This window comes from Notamacropus eugenii, chromosome X (genome assembly GCF_028372415.1).
Source record: "Notamacropus eugenii isolate mMacEug1 chromosome X, mMacEug1.pri_v2, whole genome shotgun sequence".
Taxonomy (NCBI): domain Eukaryota; kingdom Metazoa; phylum Chordata; class Mammalia; order Diprotodontia; family Macropodidae; genus Notamacropus; species Notamacropus eugenii.
The window spans coordinates 28,599,318-28,617,125 of record NC_092879.1 but is presented as its reverse complement, the minus strand read 5'-3'; the positions used below and the strand labels follow the sequence as shown (position 1 = coordinate 28,617,125).

The window sequence follows — 17,808 nt, the reverse complement described above, 5'->3', positions numbered from 1 at the left end:
TCCTTGACACTCCTCTAGAGACCCTGCTCTCACCTGGTTCTCCTACCTGTCTGACCACTCCTTCTCTGGCTCCTTTGCTAGATTTTCACGCAGGTCACATCTGGTGGGTGGTGGAGTATCCCCCAGGACTCCCTTTTCTGTCTATACTATTTTACTTGATTTCATCAACTCCCACAGATCAACTATCATCTCCATGCTTATGATTCCTAGACTCAGTATCTACCCCTAAACCTTTCTCTCAATCTCTAGGTTGCCATCTCTAACTGCCCACTGAACAGCTCAAACTGATGTCTTACAGACATCTCAAACTCAATATGTCCAGAACTGAACGCATTAGCTTTTCCCCAAAATCGTTCCCTCTTCCTAACTTGCCCATTACTGTCAAGGATACCATCATCCAAGTCACTCAGGCATACAAGCTGGGTCTCTAGGATCAAACATCAACTTCTGTGTTCCCCATCTGGAGTTCTTCCCCAACTAGTCCCAACCTACCATCCCGGCCTTATTAAATGCTGTCTCCTTCCCACATTGTAATATCGCCAGACTGGTTTTTGTGCCATTCCTCACATGACCGCCCATCTTCTCTGTCTACAAATGTCTCCTTCCTCATGCCTCTGCCTCAGAGCATTCCTTTGTTCTTCTGAGATCCAGCTCAAGTCCCATGTTCTACATGAAGGTATGCCTGCTCTCTCTGCTCCTGCTCCTGTCCTACCTGGGCAATCATCTTGTATCTATTTTCTATATGTCACCTTCTTGAGGGCAAGGACTGTTTCATTTTGGTCTCCATATCCTGAGCACCCAGCACGGTGCCTGGCATATAGGAGGCATTTATTGGTTGAATGAAGGAGAGTCAAAGGAGATTCAGATGAGATTTTAGTTCATGGATCTTGTCCCCTTTATTCTGGCTGCTTAGAAGACCTTTAAAAAATCCTGACTGTGATCTAGATAAGCAAGATCTCACCAAACTTCAAAAGGTTAGGCTGGTTAACTTCCAGGGGGGTTTCGGGTTTTCGGTAAATTTTGAGAATGTGAAATAAACAGCACTGGCATGGTGTGGTAAAACGTGTGTTGGATGTAATATCAAAGAATCTGAGTTTGAATCCCAGATCTCCAATTAACTGCCATGTAATCTTACCTGGGACAAGTTACAAGCTCCTGGGGCCTCAGTTTGCTCTTCTGGAAAATGGGAGAACTCTGATCTCTAAGGTCTGTTCCAGCTCTAAGTCAATGATACTAAGAATATGCAGCATTAATTGGTAATCCAGTCTGCTTCATCTTGAAGGGAATCTCCCCTGGGTTAGAGTTAATTAAGCCTTTTCAGGATCCTAATTCAGTTTAGCATGAGATCCGTGCTTGTCCATTATTTTTTAGAAGATGAGATTTTCACCTTGAAAGCCCATGTCCCTACTCCTTAGTAGGTGGGATGTGCTCTAACTAGTACATACCGATGGCAGAAAGCTCCTGTCTATAAGAAAGCATCAGTCATGAGCTTAAGATCAAAATGGGCAATAATTCTATAGTATTTTCACATCTATAGAGTCCATTTCTCATGACAAAGCTAGGCCATCAGTGCAAGAATAGTCCTATTTGAAAGCTCACAGAATCCTAGATCTAGAGGCCATCTACTCTGATCCCCTCATTTTACAAGGGAGGAAACCAAGGTCCAGAGAGGGAACATGATTTGCCCAAGTTAACAAATAGAATCACAGACATAAAGATGGTATGGACCCTTAGAGACCATTCAGTCCAAGCCCTTCATTTTACACATGAAGAAACTGAGGCCCAGAGAGTCTAAATGACTAGCCCCACGTCACAGAAGTACTAAGGTTTTAGCCCAAGTCTTGAGTCCAAATATCCCCCCCACATCTGCCTTCATGAACTGTAGAGCTCCCAGACATGTTGGAGAATCAGAGAATTGATGTTTTCTTACCTAAGGTGGACCAGGCAAACATCGCAATCACCACGATAAACCGGATGAGGAAGTTGATAGGCCCCATACCAGCCAAAAGTACCAGTCGGCATACCAGCATAGCCACTGTTAAGGGCAAGACACAGTAACCCAAGACACAGAGACTCTGAAAGAACGATCTGTGGAAAAGACAAAGTCAGAAAATTATTCATCAGGACAAAGTCCATCACTGCAGGATGGGAGTATTTCCAAGACTCAGCTACATGTGGAAGACCCACACCAAGCACACAAGGTAATAAGAACCTGCTAGACCATGGCAAACCCCAGATGGGTAGGCCTGCCCCAAGCTCCAGTGTAAAAAAGGCACTGCAACTGTTCTCTGTTCACTCTCCCTTCAAATTTTTCCTTCTAATTAAATGGCCTCTTTAACTACCCCGGGCAGCAGGCTGCCTAGTTTGGAGAATGGGAGGCCTTCTCCCCCAGTGAATTTCAAAGATGATGAAGATCACCTAGGTTCCCTCTGCCTGGCAGTTCTACCAAGGTAAGAGAGAGACACACACACATCTCTTTGGCAAGGAGCCAAAAGCCCAGCAATGTTAGTCTGAGTTTTGCCAGAATTCTAGATATGCCACATAGAAAGGAGAAAAAAGTAGTTAGCTTTAAGCATTTCCCCAATACTCACATGGTCCCCCCAAGAAGTTTTGAATTTAGTGTTATGACAACTGCACCAAACCAGATGATGACAAAAACTTCAGCAAACTGGGGTCCACCATCTTCTTTACTATCTGCAGAGCCTCCCTGTAACATCCTAGGGCACGAAAGCAAAGGACCAAGCCAGGATTAATTGGACAGTTTTTATCAACCAACATATATTTCTTAAGCACCTTCTATGTGCCAGATCCTGTGTTAGTTGCTACAGACACGAAAGCCTAAGAGACAACCCCTACTTCTCTCAAGAAACTTACATTCTAACAGCAGAGATAACAAGGCTGTATAAAAGAATAAATGTAAGAGAAGAAACCTAAGGTTGTTGGGGAATGAGGGCACTAGCACTTGGGGCAACTGAGAAAGGCCACATGCAGAAGGGGCTGCATAATCTAGGCCTTGCAAGGTGACAGGGATTCAAGGTCAAGAGGAGCGAGTAGCTTCTCCCTGGCCTGGGGATGACCAGCACCATCTCACCTGAAATTCTTGGTTAATGGGGGAAAGGGGGCTCCAAGAGCCAGCAGGTCAGAGTCCTCTGGCCATACTCTGCTCATGAACCTCCATTTCAGGGGAAGCAGTGTGATAAGTGGAGAGATCAGAAAGACCAGACTCTTTATCTAGTTCCTCCACTTATTAGCTGGATGGCCTCAGGCAAATCAGTTTCCCTCTCTGAGCTTCAGGGTCTTCATATGTAAAAGAATAAGGCTGGACTAGTTATGCCCAGGCACATCCCAATTCAAATTTTCAAAGTGTGTGTTACAGCCACAAGGCAGTGATGCAACCAGACTCTGGAGCTCCCAGACTCCTGTTGCTGAGTGACTTGTTGGGAGCTCCTGGGTTAGGGTCTCAGTTCTAGCTACCTTTAAATGAAAAGATCTGTATTCACTTATGTTTAGCAAATATATATGTGACTTCATTTAAAAGTATAATCTTTCATTTGTGTACTCAGAGGCCACTTAAATGAACTACCAATCTGCTGGAAATTAAAAAATATATATATTAGAGCTGTGATCTCGTTGGCAGGGTTGCATTGTGGGTAGGAAGCTGACCTCTGAGTCAGGAAAACGCAGGCTCAAGTTCTGCCTCTGAAACATCCTGGAAGTATGACCACAGGAAGTCACTGCAATGCCACTTTTATTTTCACTACCCTCTCACTGAAATTGAGCATTTTCTTCAATTACTTCAAAACATTACTCGGATAAAGGGTCCATAGGCTTCATCAGACTTCCAAAAAGGGGTCCATGATGCAAAAAAAGGGTTAAAAGTCCTTGCTTTATAGAAATTAACTAATTTGACAATATCAATTGTCATTTATAGTACTTTAGTTGTTAAAGCACTTTACTTATTATCTCATTAGATGTCATAACCTTATCAAGTAGATATCATGACCATTTTGCAAATGAGGAAACTGAGGCTTATGCAATGTCATACAGTAAGTAGCAGAGTCAGAAGCCCAGTGTTCAGGTCTAGCATTTGATAGGGCCGCATCCTCTACGTTAATAATTGATGATGGTGATCCTCCATAGATGCTACAAGGATCTTATCACTCAAGAGTTTTTAATGCAATTAGGACAGGAAAGGTTTCACTGGCTATGGCCTTCAAATCAAAGACAAGAGAGATGGCCCAAAGACGACTTCTCAAATCAACACCAACTCAGACGCCAAAATGAAACAAGATAAACAGTTAGCAATGTATTAAATTTGTGGTCCAGCCCTCACTTAAACCTGTGTGAGCCTCAATTTCCTCATCTGTAAAATGGAGACATTAGGACAATATATAGATTGCCTATGTCAAAGGGCTGGCAGAATCTGATGAGATGATGAGACAAAGGGCTTCTTACCTTATTCCCTCTCTAGCCTACCCTTCCATATAAACAAGCATACACAACATCAGGGGTCCCCATGAGTTTTAGTAAAGCTGACCCTAGCTCCTGATCAATATGAAAGGCAACAAATTCTAGGGATTATTACACATATGTACAGAAGAAAAGAATCGTGAATAATTTCAATAGGATAACAGCAATCTACCAAATGTCCCCTGTACTCCCTTGACAAGCTTCTTATACAAATTTCTCAAAGTTTAAGATGTCCTGCCATAGGCCACAAACCACCAGATGATCATCAAATGTATCAGGCTGGGTTCCATTTTATCTGCTACAAAACTATGTGCCCCCTCCCTCTAATTCTCTTCTCTCAGTTGGCAGGATTTTCATTTTTATTTATGTTGATTTATAGACAGGTGTTTAGTCTTCTCGGGACAATGAGAGAAAGTACAATCGGAAGGCAGGTGAGGCTAACATGGGATATGAAGAATAACTGATAAACATAGGTGGCATGGTTGGAGGAATGATAACCCTAGAAACTTTGATGGATGGGTTTGTAAGAGACCTAAAGAAGACATCACGGAGTGGGCACTGGGGTTATGTAAACATGATGGGAAAGCTCCAACTGAAATCAGTCAAACATTTCCTCAGTTCTGAAATGTCTCCCACAATGGCTTGGAAAGGCTTACTTCAAAAGGAAGAAATGAGTACTTACAGTGCAAGTGAAACACAAAGGACTAAAGGACCCCAGAGATCCCCTACAAGGCAAAAAACGATCAACGTTAGACTATACTTGGCAAATAAAAGAACACGGAGGTAAGGGTAAGGCACATTGTGATACTGGCATGCTGGGGCTCACAAGCCATGGCAAGCCCCACCCCTCCTGAGGTTTGGCCCTCAAGGAGGCCCTGCCAGAACCCAAACTGGCCAACTGGGGTCCTTTGCTTACTCGCTCTAACTCTGTGCCAGGGAGTACACTTCTTCATCCCCAACTGGCACTCTGCCTCTCTGAGCCTCATCCCCAAGGTGAGTCACTGTCTTCCTACCTAAGGAACCACAGTCCAGTGTTGAGCACCAACACCCCATCAGGAATCAGCAAGCTCGCCTAGAATTGTCTCTGCCACATATAAGCGCTGTGGCCTTCTGCTGATGCTTATTTCCAAGCCTTAGTTCCCTCATCCAGAAAACGGGGATACCATCTACCCTGCCTAACTCACAGGCCTGTGTTGAGGATCAAATGTGACACATGTGAAACCTTGTTGGAAATTTCAAAATCCATTCATACAAATAAAATATCATCTTCATCCTCTAGATGTCCAGAAGGGACTGTTTCAAGCCCATATCCCAACTAACCTGAGAAAGATAAAGATCTACACCAAAGCTCAAGGCTCGGGCTGGGTTGGGTTGAGCTTTTTATCCTGGCGTGAAAGCTCCCTTCACTGGCACACAATGGTAATTTGCTTTGCAATTTACAGTCTGAATGAGGTGCCGAGGACATTGAGACCTCAGGATCACAGACTGTCAGAAGTGGCCCTTGAACTCAAGGCTGGCTGGACCTCTAGCCACACTGCTTCCTACCCTCAATCTCATATACCAAAAAGCATTTGTTAAGAATAAGTATTTGCTTCCGTAGACAAAATGTTTGAAGCAGCTAGGGGGCGCCAGAGTGCAAGGCCTTCACTCAAGGGAGCCAAAGGGCGCAACAGCTCCTGAATTCAAATATCAAGCCTCAGACAGGGATGCCTCGGCATCCCCAACTCTAAAATGGGGATAATAATAGCACCTACCTCCCAGGACTGTTATGAGGATCAAATGAGATAACTGTAAAAAGTGCTTAGTACAGTGAGTGGCACATAGCAGGTGCTTAATAAATGCTTATTTCTTTCCCTGGTCTACTTCCCCCTTTGGCAAATAGCAAGAGGAAGCCATTCAAGGACAAGGAAAAGCTAGGTTCAGGACTTAGTCAGTCATAGCACCTGAGATCTGGCTGAAAAGCAGCCAAGCAGCAGCAGAGAGGAGAGAAGGCCCAGGCCTTAAGGCTACAGCCAGAAGGGCTCCTCTACTTTTACCTGCCCCTGCCCTCCAGGTCTCCCAACCTACCTGCTTCCTTTAGGGTCAGGCCTGGCTAATTTCTCCAGGGTACTTTTCCCTACCTGGGTTGTGGTTAATGTCCATCAGGGATCAAAAAAACCAAAAAAAAAAAAAAAAACCGAGCCTGTGCTGAACCTGGGTTCTGTCTGGTTTTTCTAATTTAACTGTTCTGATTAGGGGACCTGAGGACATCAAAACTGGATTTCAAAAACAAAACAACAACAAAAAACAACCCCACCAACAGCAAGCATACAAAGACAGCCTTGAGGAAGAAGGGAAAAAAAAAGAAGATAAGCCAAATTTAGTATTTTGCAAGGCTATTTTAACACCGTTTTAATAACAGCCCTCCCCACACAAAATCAGCAACCACTGGCTACAGAAGCAAACTTCTTAGGACAGAAATGCCCAAAGAAGAGCGATCTATTCACTTGCTGATCACTCACATGGCAGAAGGTGCTTTGTAATGGTAAAAGACCATTAGAAAGGTGGGGGACTTTTCAAGTAACAACGATTTCTGATCGACATTAACTGCTTGGGAAGGTAAAGAGCCAAAGACAAGAAGGCTCCCAATGAGCCATCTTGGTAATGTGACTGTGGGCAAAATTCAGTTACACCCTCAAGTTGAAAGGAACTCTCTAAAGACTACAAGTTCCAACTGATCCACAGTGGTAGAGGGTATTTCATTTGGCATTTCCCTATACTGGGGTGGGGAACCTGTGGTCTCGAGGCCACATGTGGCACTCTAGGTACTCAGTTACAGCCCTCTGAATCCAAACTTCTTGGAACAAATCCCCTCTAGTTCCTCAAGTGTGGCCCTCTGACTGAACTTCGAGATTTGGATTCAAAGGGTCACATTTGAGGACCTAAAGGGCTACATGTGGCCTCCAGGCTGCAGGTTCCCCACCTCTGCCTTATACTAATGAAATCAAGGTCCAGGGCCTACCCCTACCAGCTCTAGGTAAGACAACATAGGATTTTAAGGTAAAAGGGAATTAGAAATGATCCCAACCAAACTTCTGTTCTATTATAGAGAGGCAGCCTGAAGCCCCACAAAGGAAAGTGATTTGTCATACAACTACCTGACTACAAATCCAGTGTCCTTTTTCCAGTGTGCCACGCTGCTTTTTACTAAATCTCAATTATGTTTGATTTTAAGGTCCTTGTGGACACACACGCTGTCTTACTTTATCTTCATACCATCATACATACATGCCCTGTATACATGGTAAGTGTTGGGGTGGGGGGGATTTGACCATCTAACTGTCTCCATGAGCTCCTTAAAGCCCAAGGTACCATCTTTCTCTTTCCAGATGTCTTTATCCTGGGTCAGCTGTTTCTCTGAAGTCAGCAGCTAGGGAGGTCTACTGGGGCACCATCTGTAGATAAGATGAGCAATGGCTAGCCACTAAGGATGAAAATGTGCAGGGGAAACCTTCCACCTTGAACATGCCATTCCTCACGGACCAGTATGCCTTCCTAGAGTTCTTTTATGATTTCTTTCAGAATCATGCAAAGTTGTGTGTTCCTGCCACAAACATCTTTCCCTCCCTAAAAATCTAACAGAGTTACTTACAATAGAAAGAATGGAATATTGAAAACCTGATACTCACAATCTCTCAAAAGTGCATTGCTTTTTTTTGGGTACATGACATGAACAAATTTTTTCCCAACAGCCTTCAGGTCTCGAATCTGAAAGACGTAAACCACCATCTTAGTGCACTGAGACAGCTTCCCAATACAACCTCATCACTCTCCTGCTCTCTAGTATGGACCCAGGTGAATACAATGGTGGAACTAGAATGTCTCAGAGATTATCTAGTCATTTTACAAATGGGGAAACTGAGGCTCAGAGAAGTTACTTTAAAGCCCTGGACCACTCTGTCCAGGGGTGTTTCAAGTTTTTTCATTAGTGAGTCACATGATCAGAAATTTTTATGGGTAGGGACCAAATGAATTCCAATTCATGTGCTGTGGTGGCAGTCAGTTATACAACAGCAACCTACTAGCTCATCTGTGCCCTGCCTCCCCCAAAAATTCCTAAAAATTCCAGAGGGTGAAATGTTGACCACACTGCCAGTTGTAGTCATTCTATCAGTTATATTTTTGCTTGTCTTCTTTGGTTACAGGGGAGGGCTCAATTGTTGGGGTGGGAGGAGTGAGAATACATCCAAAAATGATACGGGAGCAGAAGGCATAAAGATAATCCATTTGTTTAGAAACTCCCAGGTTGAGCCCCACCCCAGGCCTGGCACCTGGTGCCAATGACTCATTTTATAACTGAAGAAATGAAGGTTCAGAGAAACACTGGGACCTGCCTAGGGTCCACCAGTATGTTCATCCTTCGTTTCCAAAGAAGACCATGCCATCAGAGAACAGGGGAGAATGGCATGCTAGCTCCATGGAATCCTCTGAACTCAGCATCTATACCAAGGGTGGGGAACCTGAGGCCTCGAGGGCACATATGGCCTTCTAGGTCCTTGGGTGCAGTCTTTTGACTGAGTCCAGGTTTGACTGAACAAATCCTTCTATTAAGGGGATTTGTTCTATGAAGTTTGGATTCAAAGGGCAGCCTTTGAGGACTTAGAGGGTCACATGTGGCCTCAAGGCTGCAGGTTCCCTACCCCAGTCTATACTTTTAGAGGTTCACTAGGTTTGTGTTCAGGTTGGAAAAGTTCTGGAGAATGAGAACAAAATCTGATTTTGTTAACACACACACACTCTCTCACTGTCTCTCTCTCTCTCTCTGTGGGCCCTACAATCTCTACCCAAAGGGTGTGACAAGGGCCCATTAGTCTGATCCCTGGTTAAAGGAGCCAATGCTATATACTCAAAGAAATAACTCAAAGAGTTAGACAAAGAATCACCTGAATGTTATTTCAATAAACAAACATTAATACAAATTATGTAATTTTTTTCTTCCCTCAAAGGTGTTGGCATCATATAGGGGAGCGAAGATGAGATTTGGAGTCTTTGGAGTGGGTCAAAAGACCTGAATTTCTGTCAAGATTTGGCCACTCACTAGATGTTCCTCTTCTCTGGGCCTCAGTTTCCTCATCTCTAAATCATTCAAGGACAGGCTTGATCACTCAATCCCAGAGTAGCCCCTTTCACTACATCTCCTGGAGCTGGACTTACAATGGTTTCTTTCACAGGTTCATCTAATGTAGAATAGTCTTCATCCTGGGAGTGAGATGCCATTGGCACCGTGATCTCTCCCTCCACAGGGATATCTTCTGAGATGGATACATCGGAAAGACCTAAGAACTGGAAAAAGTTAAAAAAAAAAAGAATTAAATTAATTAAAACTCAACTACTTTTCATTTTCTTCAGAGACCAGGTCTTTTATATATCAGCTAGTGAAATAAGCTGCCTTAATATTTAACAATGAATGACACCCACATCTAATTCCTTGCAGTTTGAGAAAAAATAGATGCTTTCCAATAGAAGACAATAAAAAATTAAATGTTAACAGGAGCTGCATTTAACCCCTTGGCTTCCTCATTTGTAAAATGGGGAGGTTGGGCTGGATGAGCCTGGCACTCAATCAAGGATATGAAGCAGGAAATTTGAGTCTAGATCAGGGGTGGATTTGTTTTTCAAAGGCTGGATTCAGTCAAAGGGTTGCACTTGAGGACCTAGAGGGCCACATGTGGCCTTGAGGATGAAGGTTCCCTTCCCCCCCCAACTCTGGAAGGTTGAGAAAGTGCTTTCCTCTTCACAACAACCCTGCCAAGTAAGGTCTCATTAGGGTTGGGAGCAGACCTGTAATGACATCACTGGAGGGAGTGCCCAGTGAGCAACTCCCTTGGCCAATGAGCAATTTCAGTCTTAAGAGTTCCAGGGAGGTCCAGGGAGGTCCAGGGAGGCCGAGGGAGGCTCAGATAGGAGCCCAGGTTTTCCTGGCCCCAGGGCCAGTTTTTCTACATACAGTGCTATGTTGTTTCTCTAGTGGTTCATTTTCACCATATAAAAAATGAGGAAAATGAAGTTGAGAGAGGTGAGAAGGTTAACCATATAGTCACAAAGCTAGGATGTGTGCAAAAATTTAAACCTAGGCCTACAGGTCCAAGTCCAGACTCTTCCTACTAGAATACAGTAAATTGTTGTAGTAGGACAGCTGGCAGCCATTCCTATCATGGAGCTTTCTTTGCATTAATGGGGAAAATGGCATCTGATAACATTCAGCACCTGCTCAATTATGATTCTAAGGGAAATCAGGTACAGTAGGTTTCTTTCTGAACATACTCTATCACAATATGGTTTTTAGAGATAATAAGTACAGCAGAGAAGAAACAATGCTGGCTTTAAAGTCATGGGAACCAATTTCAAATCCTGACACTGTATAACCTAGGCAAGTCCCATTCCTTCTCTGGGCCTTGTTTTCTTCAGCTGTAAAAAAAATCTCCCTAGAGGTTTCCAAGCAAGTAGAGGGTGAGTGGTCACTTCAAGGCGATCCGGTAATTAGGATTCTTGGTCAGGTCCATTTTGGACTAGTTGGGCCCCAAGGTGCCTCTCAGCTTTGCAGATCTTGGGGCTCAATGACCCTAAGGCCCTTTACAATTCTGCAAGCTCTAGACAGAGACAGGCCTGGAAAACCTGTGAGTTCACTGGTGTAGGGAGTGTACTGTGAGGAAGTCCCTCTAAAGGGACAAGCAGCACCTCCTTGATAGCTGACATGCCTTCAGCATGCACAGGTTCATGACTTTATGCAAGGTCATGCTGCCACAGTGTGTGAGAGGCAAGACTTGAACCCAGGTCTTCTTGGCTTCCAGGTTAACTCTCTATGACACTGCCCAAAATGTATGACTTGATGAAAATCAAGAACCTATATTATGCTTATCAAGAACCCATATTAAACTGTAGTGACATTTCCCTTTAAAGCAGAATAAGAAAGGGTGTTCCCTGTCACTACTTATATTTAATATGTTAACAGAAATGCTGGCTATAATTATTAGAGAAATAAAAGATAGAATTACAGGAAACAAGATATTACTCTTTGGAGTGACATAATTATATAGAAAATTGATGCAAAAATGATTAAAGATGATAAATTCAGTGAAGTTGAAGGATAAATGCAGCAAAATCAACAGTACTACTATCTAACCATAGCAGAGAAATGCAATTTAAAAATAGTACTTTGGGCACTTAGGATGCACAAAATTTGGCCAAAGAAAATTATTAAAGGTAATGGGAAAAATGAAAAGGTAAGACAAATGCAGCAATATGGGAAATATAATGTATTAGACAAGAAAAAAATTCCCTAAATTAATTATAGATTTAAATCTCAAGGGATTTCATAGTGTTTGACAAACTGCAAGTGACATTCATCAGTAAGAAAGGGAGGCAAGGTTATCAATAATATGTATAGATATGTACATTTTTAAAATTAATCTTGAGAGACATATCCCATCAGATATTAAAACATTACAAAGAGAGAAACAGCACAATTATTATTGGGTTAAAATCAAATCCACTGAAGAGAATAAATTTCACATTCTTTTAAGACTTAACATGATAAGCCAGAAGTAATATAACAATGGGGAAAGGTACTGCTTCTTAATTAACAGTGTAAGACAACTAAAGAGTGAATGATTTGAACTCATACCTCACAATACACTGAGTAAATAAAGCCATTGGGTTTTTTTATATTTACAAAAAGAGCTTGGAGAAAAAAGATTAGTATAGTTATCCCAGTTTTAGAAGGGAGACACATTATTGAGTATTGAAAACATGGAGGAAAACTGGAAATAGTATGATTTTGTGTCAATATATAAAAACTTTTATACAACGAAATATAACATTAAAAGAAAAATCACAGAATGGGAAAAGGTATGTGGTAAATGTAATTCAAATACATACATACATATATATATAACTGAAAAAAGTATACAAGGGGAAAAAGAACACTTATATACAAGAAAAAAGATAACATCTGACAAATGTTGGTTTAAGATTTGGTAAGAGTTTTATGTGCATTATCTCATTTGATCTTCACAATTAAATGAATTATTCCATTAAAAATGTAGATTCACTAGCAATTCAGGAAAGGCTAAAATTAAAACAATCTTAGAACTCTACAAATCTTAGAAAGTATCAAATTGTCAAGGAAGTGAGAGAACACACTTACATGCTGATGTTGCTGGAAATTAGTTCAATGTTTTGGACGGAGAGGAATTGCTTAACAGGCAACCAGAATTATAATAGATAACTTTGACAGTGGCAAGCCTCAGTCAGGAAGCCCTGGCCACGACCTCCCTCAGAAAAATACTACCATGTTTTTCTTCCATTCATTTCATTTCTTCTATGCAACATGACTAAGGGTGAAAATGTATTTAATATGAATGTATGTGTAGAACCTATATAAGACTGTACACAGTCTTGCGGAGGGAAGGGGGAGGGAGGGGAAAAAATTTAAGATATGGAAGTGATTGTAAAAAATCGCAAAAAAAAATAAATTACTTAATTTAAAAAAAAGAAAATTAAAAACAAATTAATTTAAAAAAAAAAAAAGAAAAATACTACCACGTAACTCTGGGCAAGTGGCTCTTAACTTCTTAGCACTCCAAGCAACTTTTACTTAAAGACCAATAGAATTAGAATCAGGGAATATGGGTTCAAATCCTGTGATGAAATCACAGGTCCGGACCCCCACCCTACAAAAAATTAGTTACAAGTGTTCATGGGTGTTGATAATTCTAATTTAAGGAATAATCAAAGGGAGTTGAGGAAAAAGGGGTGTGCTATTTTTCACAAAGAAGTTCTTTAATCATACGATTTAAAATATTGGGGAAATTGGAGCAATAATGAGAAATGAGGTTTAGATCTGGGTTCAATCCTGCCAACCATATTGGATACATCACTCTCCCTCCCCTGGGCCTCAGTTTCTGCTCCTGTAAAACGATGGAGTTGAACTAGATAGTGTCTGAGGGTCCTCACAGCTTAACTATCTTTGACTCTGAACTAATTAAGAAACTCCCAAAGCAGGAAGGAGTAAACAGAACAAGAGGTATGGGAAGGGGAGAAGACTGGCCCATTTCTGAGAAGGTTGGGGGGAGAGGGGAAAGGAGACCTCGGACAGTCGTCAGGATGAGCCCAGAAGGCCTTACGAGGAGGGCGCTAGCCTCCTTACCCCCCGCTTCCCCAAACTCCTGGCCCGCCCGGGCTCCCTGTACCCTTGGCCCTAATCTCACCCCGGGTTTGTTCGCAGTCTCACCCACCGTACGTTCATCGGCTTCCGCCATCTTCAGCCTTTCTCTTCTTCCTCAGGGCGCAGGCGCCAAGAGTGCGACGTGGAACTCCGCGGCTGGGCTGGCGCGCGTGGATGACGTCACAGGCAAAAGCCTATCACGGCCGTTACGGTCGGGAGCCTAGCAACACTTCGTTCCGCCCCTCGCTCCTCCTCTCTTTTGTTTTCAGCATCTGGCCGGATGTTGCTGTTAAGTCCCCGCCTTTTCACCTCTCCTCTTTCTCCCCTGAGCCAACCTGGTTCCTGGGCATATCCTCGCCGCCAAGTTCCTCCCACACCCAAAAGTAATCCTTTCTCTAGACGCTGTTTGCAGACTTCCAGTGACGGAGAGGTCACTACTCTACAAGGTCTTTCATTACCCTTTTGTGAGGAAGTTTGTTTCCTGATATCAAATCTAAGTGCCCTCCGTTGCCAAGCACAACAAATCCAATCCCTTTCCCACCCGACTGCCCTTCAAATACTCGAGGGCAAGTATCTTGTTTTCTAAACATACGCAATAACTTAAGCATAACCTCACCAGGTTGTCTCCCTGGCCCCCACCCCCACCCCGTTCCCTTCTCTGACCAACCACCCTGAACCGTCCCCATAAGTTTTTGATTTATCAATGTCCTTCCTTTTGTAATCCTTAAGCTGCGCAGGGGCTGCCCCCACCCCTTCGTCTCCTCCCCAAACTAACCAAACTGGTACCCAGAATCGAACTCAGTATTCCAAATGAGGTCTGAGGGGGGCAAAGAACAGTGAGACTATATCCCTTCCCTTTTTCTGGAAACTCTGCCCCTCTTAACAGAGCCCAAGATCACATTGGCCTTTTGCCTGGCACTGATATCAAAGTCCTTCATATCCTGGCCCAGGGAAGGGGAACCTGTGGCCTCAAGGCTCCATGTGGTCCTAGGTCTTTTTAGCTGAGGCCAAGTTTTACAGAACAAATCCTTTTATGAAAGGGATTTTTTTTCTGTGAAGTCTGGATTCAGTCAAAGGGCCTCACTTGAGGACCTAGAAGGCATTTATTCTGTGAAGTGTGGATTCAAAGGGCTGCACTTGAGGACCTAGAGGGCCACATGTGGCCCTGAGGCCTCTGAGCCACAGGTTCTCCACTCTGTGACCTGGCTCCTTCCTACCTTTGCAGTCTTCTTACACCTAACTCCTCTCCAAGTACCCTGGGATCCACTAACACTGGCTACCTTGCCATTCTCTTTTTCATTTCTTTTTCTCTTTCTTTTTGGCTCTTAAGGTAATCACTTTTATTCGGTACACAGGTCATAGGATCACAGATTTAGAGCTGCGGGACATTAGATACCATGGAGACCAAGCCCCTCATTTTACAGAGAAGTTAAATGTCTTACCCAGAGTCACACAGCCAATAAGTAGAGTCTTCTTGACTCCATCTCCAGCATTCTATCCTCTATCCAGGGCTTCGTAGACTTTTTTCACTCCCAACCCCTTCTACCTGGAGAAGAAGCTTACTGGTTTAAGTCAATGGGGCAAACACTTCTTAAACAGCTCCTGCATCACATTGCCATTCCTTTTTTATGTAAATAGTATTTTATTTTTTCCAATTACATGTAAAGGCAATTTCCAACATTCATTTTTTAATAAGATTTTGAGTTCCACATTTTTCTCCCTCTCTCCCTCCCTTCCTTCCCCCCTCCCCAAGATGGCAAGCAATCTAACATATATGTCTTGCCATTCCTTTCACAAGACTCTCCATCTCCTGACTCTGAGCACTTTTATTTGCTAGCCTCCATTTGTGGAATTCTCTCCCACATCTGCAGTCCTAGCTTCCCTAACATCTCATCTAAAGTCCCACCTGCTACCCTAAGCCTTTCCCAGTCCTCCAGGATAGTAGCTCCTTCCTGCTAGGATTACTTTCCAACCATCCACTGTATATCTTGTATGTACACAATATTTTGCACATTGTCTCCTCCATTAGGCACCTTGAGATCAGGGACCAGTTTTTAAAAAAACATTTGCTTTGTATCTCTAGCGCTTAGCACAGTGCTTAGCTCACTTAGTCCAGTTGATTGACTGGTAAAATCAGATAACTTACATAAGCAACTTTAATTCATGGATAGAATAAGGTTTTCTTGGATCCTTCTTATCCAATCTATTGATTTTTCACAATTTGTCCATTATCTATACATTTATCCATCCATCCAACAAGTATTGATTAATTACTATGTTCAAAAATATGTCCAAATTCCCAGGGACTATAACAATCAAACTATAAATCACTCTGAAGAAAGTGAGACCTAAATAATTGTTCATGGATCAGTTAAGGCATATAATAAAAATGACAATTCACCTAAAATAATTTTATTTAATGCTCTACTAATCAGACTCCCAAAACAATATTTTATAGAGTCAAGCAAAATGTTGAAATTAATATGGAGGATTAAAAGGTCAAGAATCTCAAGGATAATTATGAAAAAAAGTGGGGAAAACAGGGGCCTTAGCAGGACCAGGTGTTAGGGTACAGCAAAGTAGTAATCATTAAAAAACGATTAAATGAGACAATACTTGTAAAGTACTTAGCATCTGCCTGGCACTTAATGTTTTTTCTTTTTTTCCTTTTCCCCAATACAATGTGGCACTAGTCCAAAAAAAAGAGACAGAAATTAAACAGTGGAACAGATTAGGTACATATCATATATAACAAAAAGAGTAGCTTATCGTTTGATAAACTCAAAGGCCTCAGTCATTGGGAAGTCATTATTTGACAAAGAGTATGAGAAAACTGATCAAAAATCTGGACAAAATTAGGTTTAGACTAACACTTTAAAGAATACGTGGAGATAAACTCTCTGAGATAAATATGAAAATAAAGACCCTCTGATTTTCTTCCTCAAGGGACCAAACCATTTGACTGTCAGTTACATGCCTCCTGCATGTTCACTGTGGAAACGGACAGTTTCTCTAACATGGAAAAGCGAGATAAAATTGAGAAATTTCATGGAACGTAGAAGGAAGGTTGGCGCATGCCTAAACCAAGTAATCGGCCTCTTGCATGCGGAAGCTGACAGAGGAAGTGCTTCTGGGATGCTGGAGGACTGGAGCATGCGCAGACGTTGGGCTACCACGTGGTAAGTTGCTGCCATTTTTCATTGGCTGTGTAGCTGGAAATGTCGGCTCTTGAAAACTTCCTGACTGAGCGTGCCCGGGCTTTTCCTGCCTTCTCCTCGGAGGGTGAAGGATGTGGATCTCGGTGCAAAGTTGGAATGACCTGAGGTCGGCCTCCCACGCTCCTCTGCCCCATTTAGTCCACGTAGCCCTGAGAAGTAGGCCCCGAGTGTGGGCCTTTCCGGCACTAGATACCGGAAGTAGAGTCTCCAGTCCGAGAGCCGGAGCCCCCGGGACCAGAATTCTGGGAAGGCATCGTGGCCAGCCAGGCAGGGAAGCCCTGAGGGGCAAGGGCTCCACGGTGGCTAGCGCAGGGGAGCCGTGGACGGAGCTTGGTGGGGCCAAGGCACGAATCTGAGCCTGGAGCCTCATCCCCTTGCCCTTCCCAGGGACTCCGGTGGTCCTCTGGGCGCAGTTATGTCCTAGACATGCTGGAGGAAAGGCGGAAGTGTTTGTTCTAGTGGTCGCTTTGACGTCAGTGTCGCTGTGTAAAAGTCATAGGACGTGGGGGCGGGTTACCTGTCATAGGGCCAAGAAAAGTGGGAACACATAATCGATGGGGGCCCAGGCCAGTGCCACAGAGGAGAGATCCCCCCATCACGTGGGATCCTGGGGAGCTCTGGGGGATCTCACACATAGCAGGCCCAGTCCTTAGAAGGTGAGGCCAGAGGCCGTGCCTGTTACAGCAGCCAACTTTCCCGATTAGAGGCCAGGCCCCCAGTCCAAATGTTGGGATGACAAGCTTGGCCATCACCACAGGAGCCACAGCTTCCTGCTGTGAAAGTGTCTGCTTATCCCAGGAAGGCTGCAGCCTTCACACCCAGCTGCTCTGCTGCTCCCCGCAGGAGCTGGGCATCTGGGGGTCCCACCGACTCCCCATACAGATAGTGCCCCTGTTCATGGCAGAGGTGAGTGGG

The 17,808-nt window shown here is 43.4% G+C and overlaps 1 protein-coding gene across 6 annotated transcripts in view; it reads right to left on the bottom strand.

Annotated features, from left to right (window-relative positions):
* The window catches only part of YIPF6 (Yip1 domain family member 6), a 51,930-nt gene extending 38,059 nt beyond the window's left edge, over nt 1–13,871 (bottom strand). For 2 of the 6 annotated variants that reach the window (XM_072626483.1, XM_072626485.1), the window contains exons 1-6: nt 13,746–13,870; nt 9,664–9,792; nt 8,139–8,217; nt 5,153–5,195; nt 2,592–2,717; nt 1,931–2,088 (exon numbers count right to left, since the gene is read on the bottom strand). In XM_072626483.1, the coding sequence (XP_072482584.1) occupies nt 1,931–2,088; nt 2,592–2,717; nt 5,153–5,195; nt 8,139–8,217; nt 9,664–9,792; nt 13,746–13,769 (559 nt within the window). In that variant the 5' untranslated portion in view covers nt 13,770–13,870. Of the gene's footprint in view, nt 1–1,930; nt 2,089–2,591; nt 2,718–5,152; nt 5,196–8,138; nt 8,218–9,663; nt 9,793–13,718 lie in introns of all 6 variants that reach the window. The other 4 variants (XM_072626481.1, XM_072626480.1, XM_072626482.1 and 1 more) reach the window with 4 other exon arrangements.
* Between the last annotated feature and the right edge of the window lie 3,937 nt (nt 13,872–17,808).